This window comes from Aulonocara stuartgranti (assembly GCF_965226115.1).
Source record: "Aulonocara stuartgranti genome assembly, chromosome: 15".
Lineage (NCBI taxonomy): Eukaryota > Metazoa > Chordata > Actinopteri > Cichliformes > Cichlidae > Aulonocara > Aulonocara stuartgranti.
This window is the reverse complement of record NC_138951.1, coordinates 9,420,676-9,439,498: the sequence shown is the minus strand read 5'-3', so window position 1 is coordinate 9,439,498 and position 18,823 is coordinate 9,420,676. Positions and strand designations below refer to the sequence as shown.

Here is an 18,823-nt window from a genome sequence, read left to right as displayed (position 1 = left end):
CTTCTCTCTCTCCGTGGTATCTGAACACGCTGTAACATCGAGATTATAGACACTAACGCGCATAATTGCGCGTCATTTGTTCTCTGGTATCTTAGTAGTGTGTGAACTATAAAACATGCTGGTAATCATCACTTTTATTGCAGTTGTTTACTCTAAAAGCATTGCAGATAACATCATTTATTTTGGGCAGGCAGTTATGAAATAACTGGCTGAGAGGTGACACGAGAGGCTCAGCTGTGCTCCAGGACACACACTCACACACACACACTCACAAAGTTTTTAAAAAGTAAAGTTATACAGGGAAGGTTTCAAAATACTATGTTCTCCTTAATATAAGCTACTTTAATCGTGCATCTCATTCTGGTAAACAGTGCCATCTAGGGACCTCCAGGATGCTGTCACAAGCTCCTGTGACACCACAGCACCACTGGTGGTGTCACACACTCGGCTGTCTTAAAGAAAAAAGAGGTCACAGTGATCATCCTAAAAGGCATTACATTTAATAAATAGATCAGCTGGCTCTTCTCACATATCAGCTTTATCAACAGAAGTCAAGACCTTTTGAACGCCAGGTTCCAATTCTTCATCATCAACAATTGCTTCTTTTTTTTGGTACACAGTCTGAAAAACCTCTTTTCTTAGGATCTTGACTTTACATTCTCTTTGTCCACAATCAAATCTGTCAAAAGGTCCTGAGAATTAGCAATCAACAGTAACACACTAAAACAGTGAACAACACAAAAAACAAAACGAAAAAACAAAAACAAAACAAGGTGGGTGAGATGATAAAGGTGGCTCTCCTTCACACTAAAAGTATGCAATTTACAAAAATATCGCCTGAGTCACTTCAACATTTATATACTAGGTTGGTTCTTCACTCTGTGTAAACATGGACTGGCTGATAATTCTACTCAATGAGCCATTTAAGTTCACAGATAGATTACTGATAATAAATCAGAAAAGCAGAGAGACGAGCAGAAGCGAAATAAATAATTACAGTTTGGCTGCCGTGTGTGGCAGACACGTTGGTCTGTCATGTTACTCTGTGATCAGGTTTTTAACACTGATTGAAATATCTCCAGTCAGTCTCTCTCCATTGAGGTCAGTCGTCTGTTTCGCAGTACATCTTCAGTAGTCAGTTGGGAGGGGGAGGGGGTTAGCGCTGGTAGTGTGGTACAGCGATTTGCTGGCGGTGGTGCAGTGCCAGTCAAAAGTTTGGATACACCCCAAACTTTTGGCTGGTGCTGTAGCTGCTGTGATGAGGAGGATAGAGGAGGTCCGGGGTCTGAGGAGCCAGGCCGGTGCACAGAGGTTCGTGGCTGCTCAGCACAGACGACAGATACTTGGCCTCCTCTGTCAGCTGCTTCACCTCCTTCCTCAGGGCGGCATTTTCCTTCTCCAGGTTCTCACTCTCCTGGAAACATGAAGGGAGGGGATGTTAGAGCAGAGCTGCTTTATTTACTATAAAAGTGCGTGCTTTTTGTGTGAGGTTAAGTTGGACAGCATAAAGGTGATGGTCTTTACTACTTGTTCATGAAAAAGCCACAACCACATATCCTGCTTCCGCGCTGGTGTTTTTGCATGTTTTAGTGCACGGTATATTTTAACCCCAAACATTTCAAAAGGATAATGCAGGCCATTTTTAATAGTCCATGTATGAATGTGCTGGATGGTTTGTCTACCATTCGATGTAGAACAGAAGAGCGCAACAGCTTTGCAGAATCATTGTCCACAGTGGATGGCCTGACTTTAAATCTAAGCCACGATTAGATTGTCATTAAACTGACATACTTTCATACATGCTCAGTTTAGGGAAATTGAATAAGCTTATTGATTCCCTTAGGCCAAGGGTGTCAAACCCAAGGCCCAAGGGCCAGAATCAGCCCAGCAAAGACTGCAATCCGGCCCACTGGACAGCTTTGGAAAATGTTAAGGAGGGCATACATTTTTAAACTTTTAATCCTTTTTTTAATAGGTTTTACACCTTTTTCTGCTTACAAAGACCTCCCCACTGCGACTCAAATTACACCAAAGTAGTTAAATAATAAATAAATAAATGGTAGAAAAGTTCCTGTTTGTCACTGTTTATTGTAGAAATTACAGTTCTTAAAAAAATGTTTTTGAAAATCCAGTCACAAACACAAATATAAATATTGGATAGTCTGGGCAGTGAGCCCAGAACTATTTCTGTAACTTTACACATTTATCACATAGTGTGCTGTTAAAATTACACTTCTTTATCTATATTTAAGATATCTCAGGGATTAAATGTGTAGTTAAATGTCTTCCCACTAACAGAGAGGGTTAAGATCACAGTGATGCCTTACGCCATCATCAGGTCAGAGTTGGAATTTGTTTAATTCTTTTCTTTATGATCAACTTTTATGTTAAGAAATGATGCCTGGATTAAATATGGTGAGTAGTTGAATCATTAAACTATTTCAACCTTTCACAAAGACTGCGAGCACAGTGAAGCAACGAGTCCACAGTTCAAGTAGGAAAACAATTTTATATTATAAAAAATGCTAAAACTGTGGCATCCCTGCCTGTTTCAGTGATCATTTGTAAAAGTAAAAAGTAAAGTGTAAAAGTAAAAGCATGTTGTTGCCACTTGAGATAAAGTTGTCTCTGTTTCAGTACTGAAATGAATAGCTTTGGTTACTTAGGAGTTAGTAAAACATGAAATATCTACAACATCTACATTGCTTTGTTCTAAAAGTAGAAATATTGGTGGCAACACTGCAAAAAGGAGAAGGAAAATAGACAAAAATACACATTACCCTGTTACATTGCCCTGCAACTATTGATTGAAACTGTGTGCAACTTGCACCACAGTGTGAAAAGGTACATTTCTGACATTTTTGGGTGCCACATTTTCCAAAACAAGTGGAAAGAAGGTGTCTTTCTAACCGATGATCAGTTTTTAGCAAGTAGAGCAAAAGGTACGTCACTGCTTGATACTTTTTTCTCTCTTTCTTTTCATTCGTTCTTTTTTTTCACCTTTGTGTGGGAATTGTAGGAGAGAAATCTTCCACTTGGTTAATTAAAAGGTCATCTCACCATGGCCAAAAGATCACAAAGCTGAGCTGTGAGTCCTTACTGTCACAGAACCCTTGGGCAAACCCCTGTACTTGCGTCACTTAGCCAAATACGGCCCACTGCTATCAGTGTTTTACAAGAAGTGACTGCCTTTTTCTCCCCTCCTGCCCACGACATGTAGCACTCGAGCTCATTTACAAAGAAGAAAAAAATACTACTGAAGAAACAGGAAATAAGCCACAGTGTCAAAGAGAGGGAAAATTCACCTTCCTGTTTATCTAGCGAGACGATGAAAGTAAAACCACAGGCTATATTCTGTGTGACTGACGGGTTTAAAGAGATTGATAATGTGTACCGTACTTCACAGGAAGGATTCTCACATATTCAAATCAGCTACACTGGATCTACTACAGCCTACGGTGTGGCTTTTTTTGAAGGTCAAAAATCTCTTCTGCTCGTCTGATAAAGTTCACTGAAACAGCTGCTCTTGACACATTACTGTGAAAGAGCTCAGTGCCGCACGCATCTTCTTTTCTTGAACGAGGAAGTCACATGGCGAGTGGTTACGTGATCAGTGTTTTGAAATATAGGTTGATGTAAGAAATGACACCTTGTTGAGCTAGTGGAAGTGTTCAATGGGTCACTGGTTGCTTTTAACATAACAGAGCATCCAGCTGCGCATCCAGCAGAAATGTGCTGACTACCCACTCTAACGTTAAAAAGAAAAAGAACTATAAAAGATCAAACAAATAAAGCGGTGAACAAAAGGAGTCGAGCGTGAACGCACTCCTGTCGTCATACACTGTGCTGCAGTCTCTGATGCTCGTTTCTGCTGTGAAAAGGGAGTGATTGCCCACACGTGCTAATTTATTCCTTAAGCTTCTGAAAACACACCGAACAGTGTCCAAGTGTGCAGCCCAACAGAAGCCATGACACATCGCCACATGGTCAGGTAGCATTTTGTGAATATAGTACAAATCCACTCCCAGAGGCTTCAAAGAGCTGCACGGACACTTAGAAAGCGCTGCAGTCTGTTGCAGTACTCAAAATTTCTTTCCATTTGTGCTATGGAGTTACACTGGAGGTTGAACAGTTGGCAGGGCATTGCATAGCAAAAAACACCCCTGATGCTTTCATCATTATTCACAGAGATAGGCTGAATTAGCAGCTCTGACATACAAGGAGTGTTAAGTTTATCCAGTCAATCTGCAGTTATTGATTTGAAACCAGCATGGCAGACTTGTTTTCAGCATGTCCTGCTGAGACATCTGTTCGCGTTGTGTTGCTTTGAGGGTGTTAAGTGTGGTGGAAGGTGTCCTTACCAAGTGAAGGCTGTCAGCTTTTTGAGTTTGCCTCAACCTGCTCTTCTGGGCAGCGATTCGATTCTTCTCGCGGCGCATCACCTTCTTTGGGTCGTCTGAGCTCTGAAACAAAACAGCAGGCCCTCAGTTAGTGTGTTTGTGCAAATGACACAGAGGCCACCAGACGTCTCCTGAGCCTGAAAGAGTGAATCTGCGAGAAGCTCGGTGAATAGTTTGTGCTGGACGCTCTAGCCGGGGTGTGAAAATGATAGTTCAGGGAAGACTTGCCTAACATCACACCTAATGTGCAAGGGCAGGGTCGGGGAGTGGCTGAGTCATCGGTTAGCTATAACGCACACCCTGTTTCATGTCCTGAACACTCGATTTTCTTGGTATCATAATAACTAATCAATTTCAAAATGCTGAGTCGGTTGGACATCAAAGAGATAAGAAATGTAGTATCTAACCTCGTCTGAACGTCCGTTAGCACCTCTCTGAAAATCCCCCAGACAACCAGCGTTGCTCACAGAAATAACTGAATTTAGATGATCAAAGTTATTTCCATGCCTTGTAGCGTTAATACGTCGCTTGAGCGCTCTATTTCCAGAACAGGTTTGAGCAATAGTGAACACTAGAGACTGACACATGTGAAACCAGCCAGCACCGAGGGTAATGGACAGCTTCTCCCATGCACAGAAATGCACAGTACATACTGTATTTAACACGATGTCTGTTCCCAACAGCTCTCAGCTCTCATTCGCAGTTTGAGGACTTGCAAAAACAATGGAGTCCCACTACTTGGGCAAAGTGGTGCTGAGTTTTTTTCTTTTTTTTGCAATTCACAAAAGCCTACACTTGCAGCGAGTCATGCCTCCAGCCCATGTGTGCATGTGAGACACTCTGAGAAACTGTGAAAAGAGCCAGCAGAGACAGGATGGGTGTCTCTAGTGGTGGCCTTGGTTGCTGCCCACAAAAATATGCATGAAAGAATGCAGCCAATCAAAGGTGCGTGTTTAAAACATACCCACACGAGTACATCCAGAGATGTTAAACTAAAATCGCTCCGACAAAACCGGGCACATCCTCGTAAAAGTAAACGAACCATGCACACTTACCTGTCTGCTTCCAGGTGATGGGGACTTGTAACTTGTGTCATTGCTGTCAGAGCCCTGCGCCATAGCCGACTGTAGCGACTGAAGCTTTGTGTCTTTGTCCACTTCTGCTTTGTGTTTTTGAGTGTGTGTGATCTGGTGAAGTGTGTGTCTGTCTGTGTGTGTGTGAAAGAGAGAGAGACAGAACGAGAGAGTGAGAGCCTTTGTAGCCGTACGAGCGCTAAGAAGAACTTGGCTTACCACGAGCACTGAGTCGCTTTCTTCCCTCTTTTCTTTTCTTCTCTGTCCCTCCTCCCTCGCTCTCTCTTTCTCTCTCTCTCTCTTACTCTCTCTCTCTCTCTCTCTCTCTCTCTCTCTCTCTCTCTCTCTCTCTCTGATACTAGCTGTCTACCTAATTAGACGTACTGATGTAGTTTCTGGTAAGTTGCACTAGACTGGAAGTCACATGTCTGTTGGAAAGTTAAGGCGAGCAAGGCAATTGTGTAAAGTCCAAAAAAATAACACAACCAGAGCTTAACTCACTCCTTGAATACATTATCAGTGGATGCTCACAGCCTCACAAATGAATTACCCAGTTTGACAGAACTAAAAACTTGTTTGTTTGGAAGCAGCACAATTGTCAGGTTATCACAAAAATAACACATTAATCTTTACACAAGTGTGATTATGTCTGGGTAGTGGGGATGTGTGTGTTTGTGTGTGTGTGTGTGTGTGTGTTGGGGGGGGGGGGGGGCGCACATGTGTGTTAAGCTGGCATTATGGGCTTCCTCTTTTTTTCTTTCTTTTTTCTTCTTATTTCTTTTTGTTTAGCTGTCACAGATATGAAGTTTCGACTTAGTCCTCAAGAGACTGCATCCCAAAACTCCACATGGATGACTGGGCTGTGAGTATTTACACATGCTTCATGGTAATTTCCAGAACTGTGCAGCACTTGCTGGCTTGCGGCTCACCAGCTGCGAAATAGGTAAGGTGATGTCAAGTGTACTGGCAATGAGAAATGCCCAAGGGGCTCCCCAATGCCCCACTCAGAATTCTCTCACAGCCTTTTACTCTAAACGAAGATGTTTATGTGCAAAGAGTGGGGGATCTTTGAGAAAATGTACAATTTGAGGAGGGGGAACATACTGGAAGTAATGTTTTTTTACTCACACTATTACTGTAATAGAAAAGAAAAAAAAAATCACACACGCTTTTGTTTAAGTGTCCAACGCAATCCATTTAAAACTGAGCTTTTGGCTCATTTAAGGCATGCGGTGCCCTTTACTCGTTAGTCCTTTTCTTGTTTGCCCCCATCACGAGACAGCATTTGGTCGTGCAAGAACAAGATTTTCTTGTGAGAAGAAGGAAAAAAAAAAGGAGGAAAAAAAGAGAGAATCAGGACTAAAACAGCTTTGCTTGGCAGAACAGTCCTCCCACACAAAAACATGTTCCACCATCACAGGAATTTTGAAGAGCTTGGGCAAGGGCAGACATTTCTAATACTTGGCATTTAACGCTGTCCAAAAGAGTTGAGGCTGCAAAAGAGAGAGAGAGAAAGAGAGAAAGGAGGAAAGCTGCTTTGTCAAATTAGGCTTAAACCAGGGTGAACACATATTAGTTTAAAGATCGTTTTTCACAGCCCGAACCCTCAAAGACCCACTGTTGCTGGGAGTGTAGGGATGCTCAGAACCACCCCCAAATCCCGCCGTATCAATTTTTAAACATTGAGTGAATGATTTAAAAAATGTGTAAAAGCTTTTGAAATATCTTTATAACTGTTGTTTGTATGTCTTGCACTAATTCTGCTGCTCGGTGAGGCTCACAGAAGTAGCAGAAGGCTTGATGGCGCCTGTATTAAACTCAAGCTTTGCACTTGATCACATAACATCCAGTAAGAGTTCGTAAAAAAGAAAAAGAAAGAAAGAAAAGTGACAGCTCGTAAGGACAGTTTTGATGAATTTTAATTACTGCTCTAAACAATACTCCCTCCTCTTCATCGGGACTCCCTTACTTGGAAAAACCCCAGACAGGCCATTTATTTCAAATGCAAACTGCGATACCCTCATTTGTGGTCTACCTTCCTTGGAAATGACCGTGGGAGGTTTCTAATAATCACGAAATACATGTAAGGGATAATTAGGCAAACGACAAACGTGACAAATAACGGTTAAATATTTAATTTAGAATAAAGGCCGATTATGAGTCATTTCAGTGAATGTGTCAAGTCCAGTTTGAGAGAAATATTGCTCTTATTTTCTTGTTCTTTGGCCCACTCTTTCTGAGTTTTACTGTTATGCAGGCGTGAATTGTATCAGCCACTCGTTGTTTACTTACTTAGTAACTTTTTCGACATTTGAAAAGTAAAGGGCTAAAAACAAGTGAGTTTTGTACTGGATTTCTGTTATGTTACAAGGATTTGAGTTTCAAACATATTCCACCTGTTTGCCATGAAAAAATAAAAAAAACATGGCGATAATACTGCATATACTTGAGGCTGTTCTTTGTTTCGAAAAGACTGAACTATGTAATATTGTATTTTTTTGAAGGGGTGGAAGGGTAGGGCAGTTGTTTTAGGTCATTCGAGACATGAGTCAGTCTTATAAATCAAGAACTGCCTAAAAGTTGATGCCCAAATATTGTAATTTTCCATCTGTCATAACTACTGTGCAATACAAGTGAAATCATAAAATGAGGCGATCACTTCCTCCTGCTGGGAACTGACACGAAGGACTGTCAGTCGCTGTTGTTTTAAATGAAAGACGTGTGGACAACAATACTGTCAGTTAAGGTAGGTATTAAAAAAAGAAGAAGAAAAAAATAACAATTTGTTCTTCTATTTCCATCACTGTCACTCATCGTTATTTTTAATTAACTTAATTTGTTGAACAGTTCTTTAACTGGAATCGTCTCACATGGATTTGTTGCAGTACTGATATTTGCGGCTAACCTCCAGGTGGAGGTGGTGTAGGACAGGCAGAGCAGCTTGTTTGTGAGATAAAAGAAAGGCTGATGAAACTCATGAATGATGGAAAATGATGTGTAATGATGGTTTTTGTCGTGTGAGTGGTTTAAAAAGACCGGGTTTTGCTATCTTGCTCAGGCTGACGCTGCTTGTGTGATGTCATCGGCACCCCGCAGAGAAGAAAAAACAAAAGGGTAAAACAGTCGCAACATCCAAGTCATTAATTTGTTTGTGTGCTGATCTCATTGAGAGTCCATGTTTTATTCAAATACAACAAATACAGCTGAAAACGAAATATTTAAAATGAAGCTCAAAGGCCACACCGCGCCCGCATAGGAGATTTCAGAGGCTCGCTGGGCTTTTGATGTGTTAAAGGTTTAAAGTGTCCCTCTCCTAACAAACGAGCACAACTGGAAGTTGACATAAATGTCAAACAAGCTGTTTGTCCCTCATGGGAAGATTTCTGGTCAGGTAAAAGTCAGGGAACTTACTTGCGTGCGTGTATGTGTGTGTTATGCCAAGGTATGTGGGTTGTGCCCATGAAGATTATGCCAAATCTTCTCTGTCAGTGGTGTTTAAATGTTATTTATAAGTAACTGTTATTTAGTGGAGTTGAAATGTTGAATGTTCAATGAGTGGGTTAAACCCTAAAGGGTAAGTAAAGTGCAGTTCACCAGACAGTGAGGGTTTTTTGTTCTGAAAAAAAAAATGTTTGTGCGCTGACAGAAACAGAATAAAACACAATGAAGGCGTTTATAGAAAATGATTACTTAATTAATAATGACCCCAGAGCACTGATGAGACTCAGCACTAATGTTATCTGGTAGTTTATGAGGGAAGTCACCAAGCCCAGCTAAGAACAACTGTAAGGTGTCATCTAAGAACTTTTCAAGTGATCCTGAATCATCCATTACTTATGCTGCTGTAGGCTCATGCTACTGCAGGACTTAAAGTTTTGTCTTCTCTCTGATTTAGTCTGTCTCTCTATGCTTTCTTTGCTCTTTCCTCTCACCCTCCAGCTGGTCACAACAGATGGCTGTGGGTCCCTGACCCGGGTTCTGCTGGAGGTTTCTTCCTGTTCAAAGAAAGTTTTTCCTTCCCACTGTCGCCAAGTCCTTGCTAAAAGGTCATTTAAAAATTATTTGGCTTTTTCTCCACAATAAGGTGGGATCTACACCTTACAGTAGCAAGTGCTTTGATGCGACTGTTTGATTGTGATTTGGTAACTTTCTTAGGTTTTACACCTGATTTCAAGACTTTCTTTTGAACTTGTGATTAAAGGCTGCAAATCGCAGAATTGTGTACAAGTAATTTCATTTCTAGCGGACCCATTTTATGTTTCCTCAATTGAACAGATGTTCCAGACAAAAAGTTGTGAGAATAAATTTTCTACTTTGAGTTTGTCTCCACCTGTGGGCCAGCAGGAGTATTTAGGGTGGAGGCTGTAGTTGCCGCTGTGCTGCAGGTGGAGGTGGTATAGGACGAGCAGAGCAGCAGGTTTGTGAATGTTTTTGACGTAAATGAAAAAGACAAAGAAGTGCTGATGAGGCTGCTGTGTGAGGTAGAGACAGGTATAATGATGTGTATAAAGATTGGGTCTCGCTGTATTGCTCAGGCTGAACTGCAGCGTCTATTCACAGGCGCGATCCCACTACTGAGCGACACGGGGGCTTTGACCTGCTCCGTCTCCGACCTGGGCCGGTGCACCCCTCTTTAGACGACCTGGTGGTCCCGGGCTCCCCCAGGATCACCATATCGATGCCGAACTTAGTGTGGACACCCGATCGGCCTAGTCCGCTGCAGCTCAGAGCTCCTGACCTCAAACGATCCTCCAACCTCAGCCTCCCGGTCGCTTGGATTACAGGCACGCGCCACCGCACCCGGCGAGAAATACGCACGCTCACTGAGCTTTTAACTGTGAGTCATGTGACGTCATCACGAAGCCGCGACAGAGCCGGTGTTGTACCAAAACGTGATCGTCTGCCATAAAGTGATTTCCGGTGTCTCTCTGTCTCTTTCATCTCTCTCTCTCTATATATATATATAGAGAGAGATGTATATGTGGAATGTCTTTGTTTATATTGTCACTATACTGTATTCAATAGTATTTATAAAGGGATTGCACATAAAATGAAGAAATCCTTGTTCTGCAAGTTCCTTTATGACTGTGTTACGGAACCTACATTATACTCAATCCAGCGCTTTTTTGGTCACTTTAATGCAACTTCAGCTGCCCATTAATGTCAACGACACATTCTAGCTGATAAATAAAGGAAACAAAGCCACAAAAGCCAAAAACTGATTCCAGGTTATACCTTCTGCAAGGAATGTTGTCTTAGGCTCAATGTGACGCCATATTATTCCTTATTGATATGTTTGATGTATGTTTCACAGATTATAATTCAACAAGTCATTCACATGAGTGCCACATCTCTGATCGAGAATCATGATCAAAAACATTGATGTTTATACTTTTCAGAGTCACAAAAATTATGTCTCATTATTACTGGTTAGTCAGCTTGTTTTCCACAATCATAAATCAACCAGTACATCTATACAGACGTTTTGAATTTGAGACATTGCCAAATTTAGTTTAAACCTTAAGAAACACCCAAAGCACAATTACTAACAGGGTAATCTGTTAGTAATTGTATCTGCATATGAATGTGCACAACTAAGATTGCTCAGTGGCACCTGTAATGCAAGTTTTGGAAAGAACTCTAGAAACACACTTAACTTTAGAAATAAACCAATTGCACAGGATATCCTCCACCATCCTGCTATAACACAGGCCAAAAGACACAATCATAGGTCTATAGTCACCAGGTGAATGAGAGCAGGTTTGGGACTATTTCTATATTTAAATGATTGGTAATAAGTGGCTTTCACACTTTAGAAGGATGCAGGTGTTATTGCACACAGCTGCAGTGCTGAAGGCGTCTTTAGACTGCATGTATAGATTTTACAGTCTGGTTGGATCCGTGTGTATTTAATAAAAACAACTGCAGACTTTATAAAGTCACTCCAGCAGAATTTTGATAAGCAAAAAAAGGTCAAACATGTTCGCGTTTTATGCTTTTTCAGTGTATGTTACTTACCTTCAGTTAAACCGATCAAGGTCGGTGTCCCACCAAAGTACACGAATAGCATGAGCAAAATGATGATGTGAAACAGATTTTTATATAACTGTATTTATTATTTTGACAGCATGACCCACAAAAAAACTTGACTCCTCAACTTAAAAAACTATTTCCTTTAAAATCACTCCAAACAATACATTAAAATAAACTGAAACATTCGGTAAATGAAATATTGACAGCCCACAGACACAAGGACTTTCCACAGCTTCAAACGCTGACCGTCGGGCTTCTGCCGTAGTCTCTGTACTTTAGCTGCGAGGGGAGAAAGACCGTATTTATTAGGTGCATCATCAAATTAAACACATAATGCTGAATTAAATATTAAATGATGGTCTTTATCTGAGTTGCATTATCTGTTCACCTGCTCTGTGCTTTTGTCCACTTCAGGGCGTGCCTTGGAGGCACGGTTGTGGTCGGGTGGTAGAAGGTACACCCGGCTCGTTTACACATCGCAGCAAAGCGACACGGCTGTAGTTAAGAAGGAGAGAAAAGAAAAAAAAATCAGATTCGCTGTGAATCTGAAAGCGATCTGTCTGCGTTGTACAAAAACAGCTCTTGTGCAGCGTTTTTACCTTGGGATGATAAAATGGACAGTCCATCTTCTTGCACTCTGGGAAGAAGCGACAGATGCTGGTAGGCTGGGTCTGCTGCACTGCTGCAAACATAAGGGTCAAGGATAAGCTATCAGGATGATTATGATAGTTTAGAAACATGGAAGTGCTATGGATACGTAAAAACAGTGTCACATTAAATGTCTTTGAGGGAAAACAATAAGGACTTCTTTGTTGTAACACTGACATCATTAAAAACAATTTTTTGGGGAGGAAATCAACAATGATTCATTCGAATACTGACGTGGGCCACTGTTCAGTTTTTGTGAGACAGTTTTAAATTCACACGGGAATACAACTTCAGCAGATGCCAAGTCAGCTCAACACCAAGGACAACAGAAGTGAATGTACTGTCACCCAGTTCTCAGGGCCGTCCTCCCACAGGGAGGAGCATTTAAATTCTCTGCCCTCTTTCTAAGCCCAACACACGCTTTCACCTTTAGTCTAAAAGGGAACAGCAAGGTCCTGTGTTATCTTCTCTAATCAGATTTTTTTTTTTATAAAAGCACTGGGGGTTTCCACAGACGCAAGCACAAGATGCCTGATAGAGAGTCGGGTCAATGCACTTGACAAAGATCTACTCTGCGTGATTATTTTAAACCTTACCAACAGACTGACCTGATGAATAGATAATCTATATCACAGGTGTAGATTAGCCCGGCAAAGACTTCAGATCTGTATCATTTAGGTTAGGTCTACTTTATTCAGAATAATGCAACAAAACTGGCTGAAGATTCAAGTGTTTTACATGAGTAAAAGGTAATAGTAGGAACGCATTCTTCCTCTGCTAACTTTAAACAGATTAGCTTCACTTTCTATCTGCACACCACCAGTTTTTTGTTTTTGTTTTTCATCAAGTAACCGTATGTGAACTTGCTTGAGGTAATTTAGGGAAACTTTTAGTGGATCCACAATAGCTGAAAATGTTTAAACTACTAATCGCTCTCACAGAATTTAGCCAGAATCCCATCAGTGAACAGGAGGCTAGAAGAAAACCCAGCATAGGTCAAGCTGGCGAGAGAGTACCTGGTCTGGGTGGAGGAGGTGCAGCCGTGCTCCTGCGGCTCACATGAGTGAAGGGACAGTCTGGCTTTGTACACCTGGCGTCATATTTACAATTTGGATGCACAAACAGGCATTTATCCCCAAATTTGCAGTTTGGAAAAGTCCTTAAGGAAAAAAGCAAAACACATGTAATCAGGACTTATGACTGAAAGTGAAAAAAAATACCCTAAACAATCATTCTTATTGCATTTAACATAGCTACTTACTTGCACTGTGTTGTTGGGTGATGATACAGACACTCATCCCCACTTTTGCACACCGGCCAGAACTTGCATCGCTCCATGACCTTTTGTTTTTTCAAAGGGACCGCATTCTCCTCTGCCATGTCAATGTCCATCATCTCATCTGTCAACAGGTAAAAGCACAGGACTAAAGAGGCTAAAACTTGGCTTTAAAATGCAAAACAAAAATAAAATAGCTGATTATCATATCACTTTAATAACTCCGCTGAGAGCACACACACACACCTTCTGATGTGATGCCTCCCTGTAACCTCTGAAGGACGCTGACTTTGGGCTCTCTGTGGGCATGGCTCGCTGCGTCAGGTACGTTCGCAGGTGGTCTCACATCTTCCAGGTCAGTTTCACAGTCTGCAAGGTTACCAAGCGGGCTCGGTACCCCATCTAATGTCACTATGAACTTCGGGCTGGCAGAGTCGCCTCTCTCCTTGCTAGGGTAAGTCAGAAAAGCAGAACAGATGAAATGACAATCCAGTAATAGCACAAATGTCTCTTTATTTATACAAAGACACAGGCCTGTACTATGAAACAGGATATGGTCTTATCTTCGTGGTTAACTCTGGGTTTTCTGTACTACAAAGGTGGTTCACTTCTTTTCAAGGTACATCCTCGTAACATCGTCAACAGAAACAATGGCACCACCTACTGGCCAATCAATAGCATCACCATTAAATAACACTGTAATAAGTGATCCTTAAATAGTAAACTTATTTGCACTTCCTGCTCACCTTACATCGCACTTACATGAGCCTACATTTGAATTCTGTTTTCATTTATCATTCATTACTCTCAGACCATTAAACACCACCAAGACTGCAGGTGAAAGAAGAGAAAATAAAACTGCCCTTTAAACATTAATTCAATGAGATACTTGATTATAATCCACCAAATTCTCCTGTAACTTAATGATTTTTTTTGAATTTTTGCTGCTTTTCTTTCCTGCTTCACACATCTATACAGTATGGATAGTACCACACTTCTATAAGTGCTTTTCCTCTCGTGCACACACACACATGCTGCTGCTTTGTCTGCAATGTATGTTTCAGATCTTCATATTTTTGTAATGTTATAGATTTATCATCATTTATAAAATCAGTCGCTCTCCTGCCAGGACACAACGATTGATCAGATGTCAACAGCACCTGTTTTATGAGAACTCATTGCATTGACAACCAACTTTGTGCCACTACTCAGTCCATTCCACTCATAATGGAAAGACACCTTGTGTATGCCACCTCAGTAAAAATACAAACATACAAACCTGGTCTGGACGGTGCGTGGTACAGCAGACAGGACTTGCTGCTGATTCCCAACTGGAGATTCTCCCACTTGTGGTCGACTCATTATGAAAGAACGCGTATCAAATGTCTTCACTTCACCGCCTGCAGTGACCTCCACCCCTAGAGGCATGACAGATTGAAAAAAATATGTAAATAGAATTTTGGGAGCTATCAAGTGTTTTTGGGAAGACTCATTACTTCTCAATAGTTTTGAAACTTTCTAAAGTTGCATGGAATATCATTCGGAAATCGCTTGTCTAAAACTAAAACTCACCATATTCATTTGGTTCTCCTCTACCGCTGCTCTCCAACTGAAGCCGCGATGCTAACGATCTTGTTGGAGCTGGAATAAAATGTATTAAATAAATAAATAAATAAATAAAACAAACAAAACAGCACTTTGAGAACCTCACAAAGTTTTTTAAAATTGTTACTTGCCTGCCGAAGTCAACACACATCTAATTATACAACTATTTCATTACTATGCTGTTCAGTTATGATGATCCATAGTTCTGCTATACACTAATCATCCAAATAAAAACCATCCGGGCTTGTGACATACATAAAATATATATATAGACATAAATAATTATGGTCATCTGCTCCTTCAGCTACAAAACATCAGACATAGGTTGCAAACAGACATATACTTGTGAGCTAATGAGACTATGTGATCATCTGTGCGCATGAAACTCTATTATATATACCAGATGTTCTGGAGGGAGGTAGATCTGTGGCGGTGTAGGTCTGCACCCGGGGCGCCAGGCTGTGGAGGTGCTCCTGGACTAGCTGGATGGCTGCACTCATCTCCTCATTGCTGGCGAGACGAGTACGAGGCGCCACAGGAACAGTCTGTTTCTGTGGTACTGCGGGGAAAGGTCAACGTAAGAGAATGACACAAACAACAATGGAAAATCAGCTTAACTTACAGGATGTTTGTGGTTAAATGTACGACAGTGGGAACGCACTTGTTGGGTAGGTAGTCGTTTTGGTGATTGAGTCCTGTGCCTCAGAGATGGCTTTCAGTATCAGATTTCTGTTGGCTTGCTTGGCTGGTGGGAGAGTAGGTCTGAAACAATACAAACCTCAAAACTGTTAGAGCTCAGCAAAGCGCAAAATTGATCATCTGTGACTCACTTCTTAAGCTTTACTGCAAGAAAACACACATGTGGTTTGGGTACACACGACCTACAAAAGTCCCATAAATAAAAGCATCCACGAGGCAGATAAACATTACCTTACTTAACCGTTTTCTTTCCACAGTATAAACCCAACCCTGAGGTTAATATGACATCAAGTGTTCATACTGACTTCCGTTCTGGTTTGGAGGGGAGGGACACTCTACTGGAGAGGCCTCTGCCACTGTAGCTGCTTTCGTCCTCGTCCACATCGTCGCTGTCCTCGTCTGCATCTCGGTTCACTCTTACGACAGAACTCACTACCGGTGCCTTCCGCTTCCTTGAAAACTCTTCTTGCTGAACGGTGAAAGCAAGGCATTATTACTATATCCAACTACCTAACACACCGTCACCAGAAAGTGAGCAAAATAAGCACTCTGATAATACCTTGTTGGATCCAGTTCTAGAGGGTCTGCTGGTTCTGCTGCCCTGCTGTCTAGCATGAAAGGACGCTTCCGCAGAGCTTACTGATGTGAACTGGCCCTGACCGGGTCTATAGATATCAGCGCTGTGTCTGCTAGCTGCTCCGTGTGTACGACTGTGGTTGGTGCTGATTTCTAAAGGCTCGTCAGCGATGAGGTCGTCGTCCATCTCTGGTTTGATGTCAAGAACTGCCTCCGATGGGAGCGGCTCCACCAGGGGCCTAACACTGGAGGAGAGCTGTGAGGAACCCTTTTCCAAGGTCCCCCTCCTGATAACAAACAAACAAACAAAATACAAGAAAAATGTAACCACACTCAAACACACTTCTTGGTCTGCTCTGACCAAAGACTTTCTTTGTTGATGAGTACTTCTTTGTTCCAGTAAATAGTCATTTTTAACATCATAATACTTTCTGGGGGAAATCCGGACATGCTTTTGTGTTTTGTGTGAATTATCACTGACTTACATCATAAAAAAGTATAACAAAAACCTTAAACAGTACAAATAATACAAACATACAGAAGAACTGAGCCACCATTTATGAGACCTTCCAAAGAGGAAATGGATATTACCACAGTTAAACTTGGAAAAATAGTGGTTGGAGACCTCAGCATGAGCAAAATTATCCCAAACAATGAGCAATCAATTCACAATTTGCTTTAAGTTACTACATAGATTTTCCTGCTGAAGCATAATTTGGAAATTAGGGGGCAACCTGAGAAACTACTGCGTCAGGTACCTGCTCTCATGTGCAGAGCTGGATACACGGGCTTCTGTCCTATCTCCTCTTAATTCCTCCGCTCGGCCGTTTTCACCTACAGACGATCGGCTCTTCCCGCTCACAGTAGCGCCGTCTGACTGCAGCTGCTTGAGGGATGCGGGCTCTGAGAAAAACAGAAACATGAGCAATGCTAAACTCCTGAGCCTCACATGTTCATAAAAAAGACAAACTTCCCATTGCTGGTTAAAAAGTGCAGAGATGTATTCAACGCAGCCGGGCTTACCTGCTGCAACAGATCTTAATTTCTCCAGAACACCATGAAGCCTAAAAATGAAGAAACAAAAACAAAGTTAAGGCAAAAAGGTACAACTTTCTTTCATATTTTACATATTCAGAGCGCTCTGAATACTCCAGGAGAGTAGAAAAGCGCCATATAAGAACCAGTCCACAAATAAACAATATAATCGCACCAGCTTGTGAATTTCATCGTGTTGTTTCCGAGGAAGAGCGAGAGGTCGTCGGCCATCTGTTGGGAGGTTTTCTTGTTTGCCACCATCACCATAATATAATCTGGGAGTTCTTCATCTGTGAAGAAAAAGAAACACGCACATCGTGTATGGTAAGACTACACAACCAGGTAACTGCTGTCTCAGAGGTAATCACTGAATATCATTCACGTACCAATATATGCACCAAGCTCCTGAAGCTTTCCTTTGATAGCAGCCTGGAAGAGATTAAAAGTACAACCGGAAGATGTTATTTCAACAAATTCTAGGTAGCGTAGCTAGCTGCGCTGTTATCATTCAACAACCCAAGGATTAACTTAACGTAGCACTGAGTTTATGCTGTGGAAACTGTTCAAATCAAAAAGAAATTATTGAGTCTATGACGATGCCTGCCGGAGTGAGGTACCAATCCCTCGGCCTTGAAAATAAAACAATAAGTTAGGCTAGGCTGACACATTTAAGCTAGCGAGTCAGTGTTAGCTTGTAGCTCCTTTGTTACGCAAACATTAATCACGCAGACCACTCAGCTTCAACCCGCACTGTTACTCACCCTTATTTTCTTACTAATTTCTGTACCGATTTCCATTATTGTTGTTTGAGTCAAGCGAATTAGTTCTAAAAGAGGCAACTGTTTTTCCAGCTGCACCGCTAAACACCAGGGACAAATGTGACGTAGAATCACGTGACAAATCAAATCAAGGCAACCGAATAGGGACAAAAAGCATACATCTGTCTATCGTATGCGATGTCTTTTTGTCTTTGTTTAGCATTTAGAGTAATCACTTTAAGTTGATGCTGGAAAAAGTAAACTTGTTAGTAAAATGTTCCAATTAAAGGAAAGGGTTTGAAAGCGCTGGGTGACTGAAGCTGGGGTGAACCATGCCTCAATCACAACACCTCTCAGATGACCTGGATGGTCATCAGCAATGTTCCCTCTAATTTTTCATGTGTCTGAGCGAACACACAAACTCCCTGAGCGGTCCCTTGGACCACTGTGAGCAACAGCAGACGTGTGCACTGTGGTCACGCCAGCATCGAATCCATCCAAGTCACATGGTTTATTAAAATAATCAAATTTATGTTAGACTACTTTTAATTAACTGCTTTAGCCCACTTACAATGAAATTTAAAAAAAATCTTGTTCATGACCTGTGTAGTATGTTAACACTATTGGAAGTAAAAATAACTTGAACTCCAATTTTGAAAATACAACTTTCTTTTTTTTTCTTCTTTTTTTAAATAAAGCTCTGACTTGTATTATGAGTAT

General features: G+C 41.4%; 2 protein-coding genes across 3 annotated transcripts; both read right to left on the bottom strand.

The window, feature by feature from the left end:
* Positions 1 to 321: 321 nt before the first annotated feature.
* batf (basic leucine zipper transcription factor, ATF-like) lies at positions 322 to 5,748 on the bottom strand. Its single transcript, XM_082506927.1, has 3 exons — positions 5,456 to 5,748; positions 4,362 to 4,463; positions 322 to 1,414 (listed from the first exon to the last, which is right to left on the bottom strand). Exons 1-3 carry the CDS (start codon positions 5,516 to 5,518, stop codon positions 1,208 to 1,210), a joined length of 372 nt encoding a protein of 123 aa, XP_082363053.1. The 5' UTR covers positions 5,519 to 5,748; the 3' UTR covers positions 322 to 1,207.
* Positions 5,749 to 11,574: 5,826 nt separating this feature from the next.
* zc3h14 (zinc finger CCCH-type containing 14) lies at positions 11,575 to 18,258 on the bottom strand. Of its 2 annotated transcripts, none has more exons than XM_082505896.1 (17): positions 18,107 to 18,258; positions 17,732 to 17,774; positions 17,521 to 17,635; positions 17,334 to 17,374; positions 17,069 to 17,213; positions 16,294 to 16,597; positions 16,040 to 16,203; positions 15,697 to 15,797; positions 15,436 to 15,594; positions 15,003 to 15,071; positions 14,710 to 14,848; positions 13,677 to 13,879; positions 13,416 to 13,554; positions 13,171 to 13,313; positions 12,106 to 12,185; positions 11,895 to 12,001; positions 11,575 to 11,785 (listed from the first exon to the last, which is right to left on the bottom strand). In XM_082505896.1, the coding sequence occupies exons 1-17, from the start codon at positions 18,140 to 18,142 to the stop codon at positions 11,782 to 11,784; spliced, it is 1,992 nt and encodes a 663-aa protein (XP_082362022.1). In that variant the 5' UTR covers positions 18,143 to 18,258; the 3' UTR covers positions 11,575 to 11,781. The 2 variants fall into 2 exon arrangements, with proteins under 2 accessions (XP_082362022.1, XP_082362021.1); XM_082505895.1 differs by having other exon boundaries at positions 12,106 to 12,188; positions 18,107 to 18,257.
* Between the last annotated feature and the right edge of the window lie 565 nt (positions 18,259 to 18,823).

Bases quoted from the DNA above. Each gene is read 5' to 3' on its own strand.
- batf (XM_082506927.1), bottom strand. From the start codon at position 5,518: ATGGCGCAGGGCTCTGACAGCAATGACACAAGTTACAAGTCCCCATCA. The intron at 4,464-5,455 runs GTAAGTGTGCAT...GTTTTGTTTCAG, and splicing joins CATCACCTGGAAGCAGACAG to AGCTCAGACGACCCAAAGAA. The intron at 1,415-4,361 runs GTAAGGACACCT...TCATGTTTCCAG, and splicing joins AAGCTGACAGCCTTCACTTG to GAGAGTGAGAACCTGGAGAA.
- zc3h14 (XM_082505895.1), bottom strand. From the start codon at position 18,142: ATGGAAATCGGTACAGAAATTAGTAAGAAAATAAGG. The intron at 17,775-18,106 runs GTGAGTAACAGT...AATCTCTTCCAG, and splicing joins AAATTAGTAAGAAAATAAGG to GCTGCTATCAAAGGAAAGCT. The intron at 16,204-16,293 runs GTATTATCAGAG...TTCACCGTTCAG, and splicing joins CTAGAACTGGATCCAACAAG to CAAGAAGAGTTTTCAAGGAA.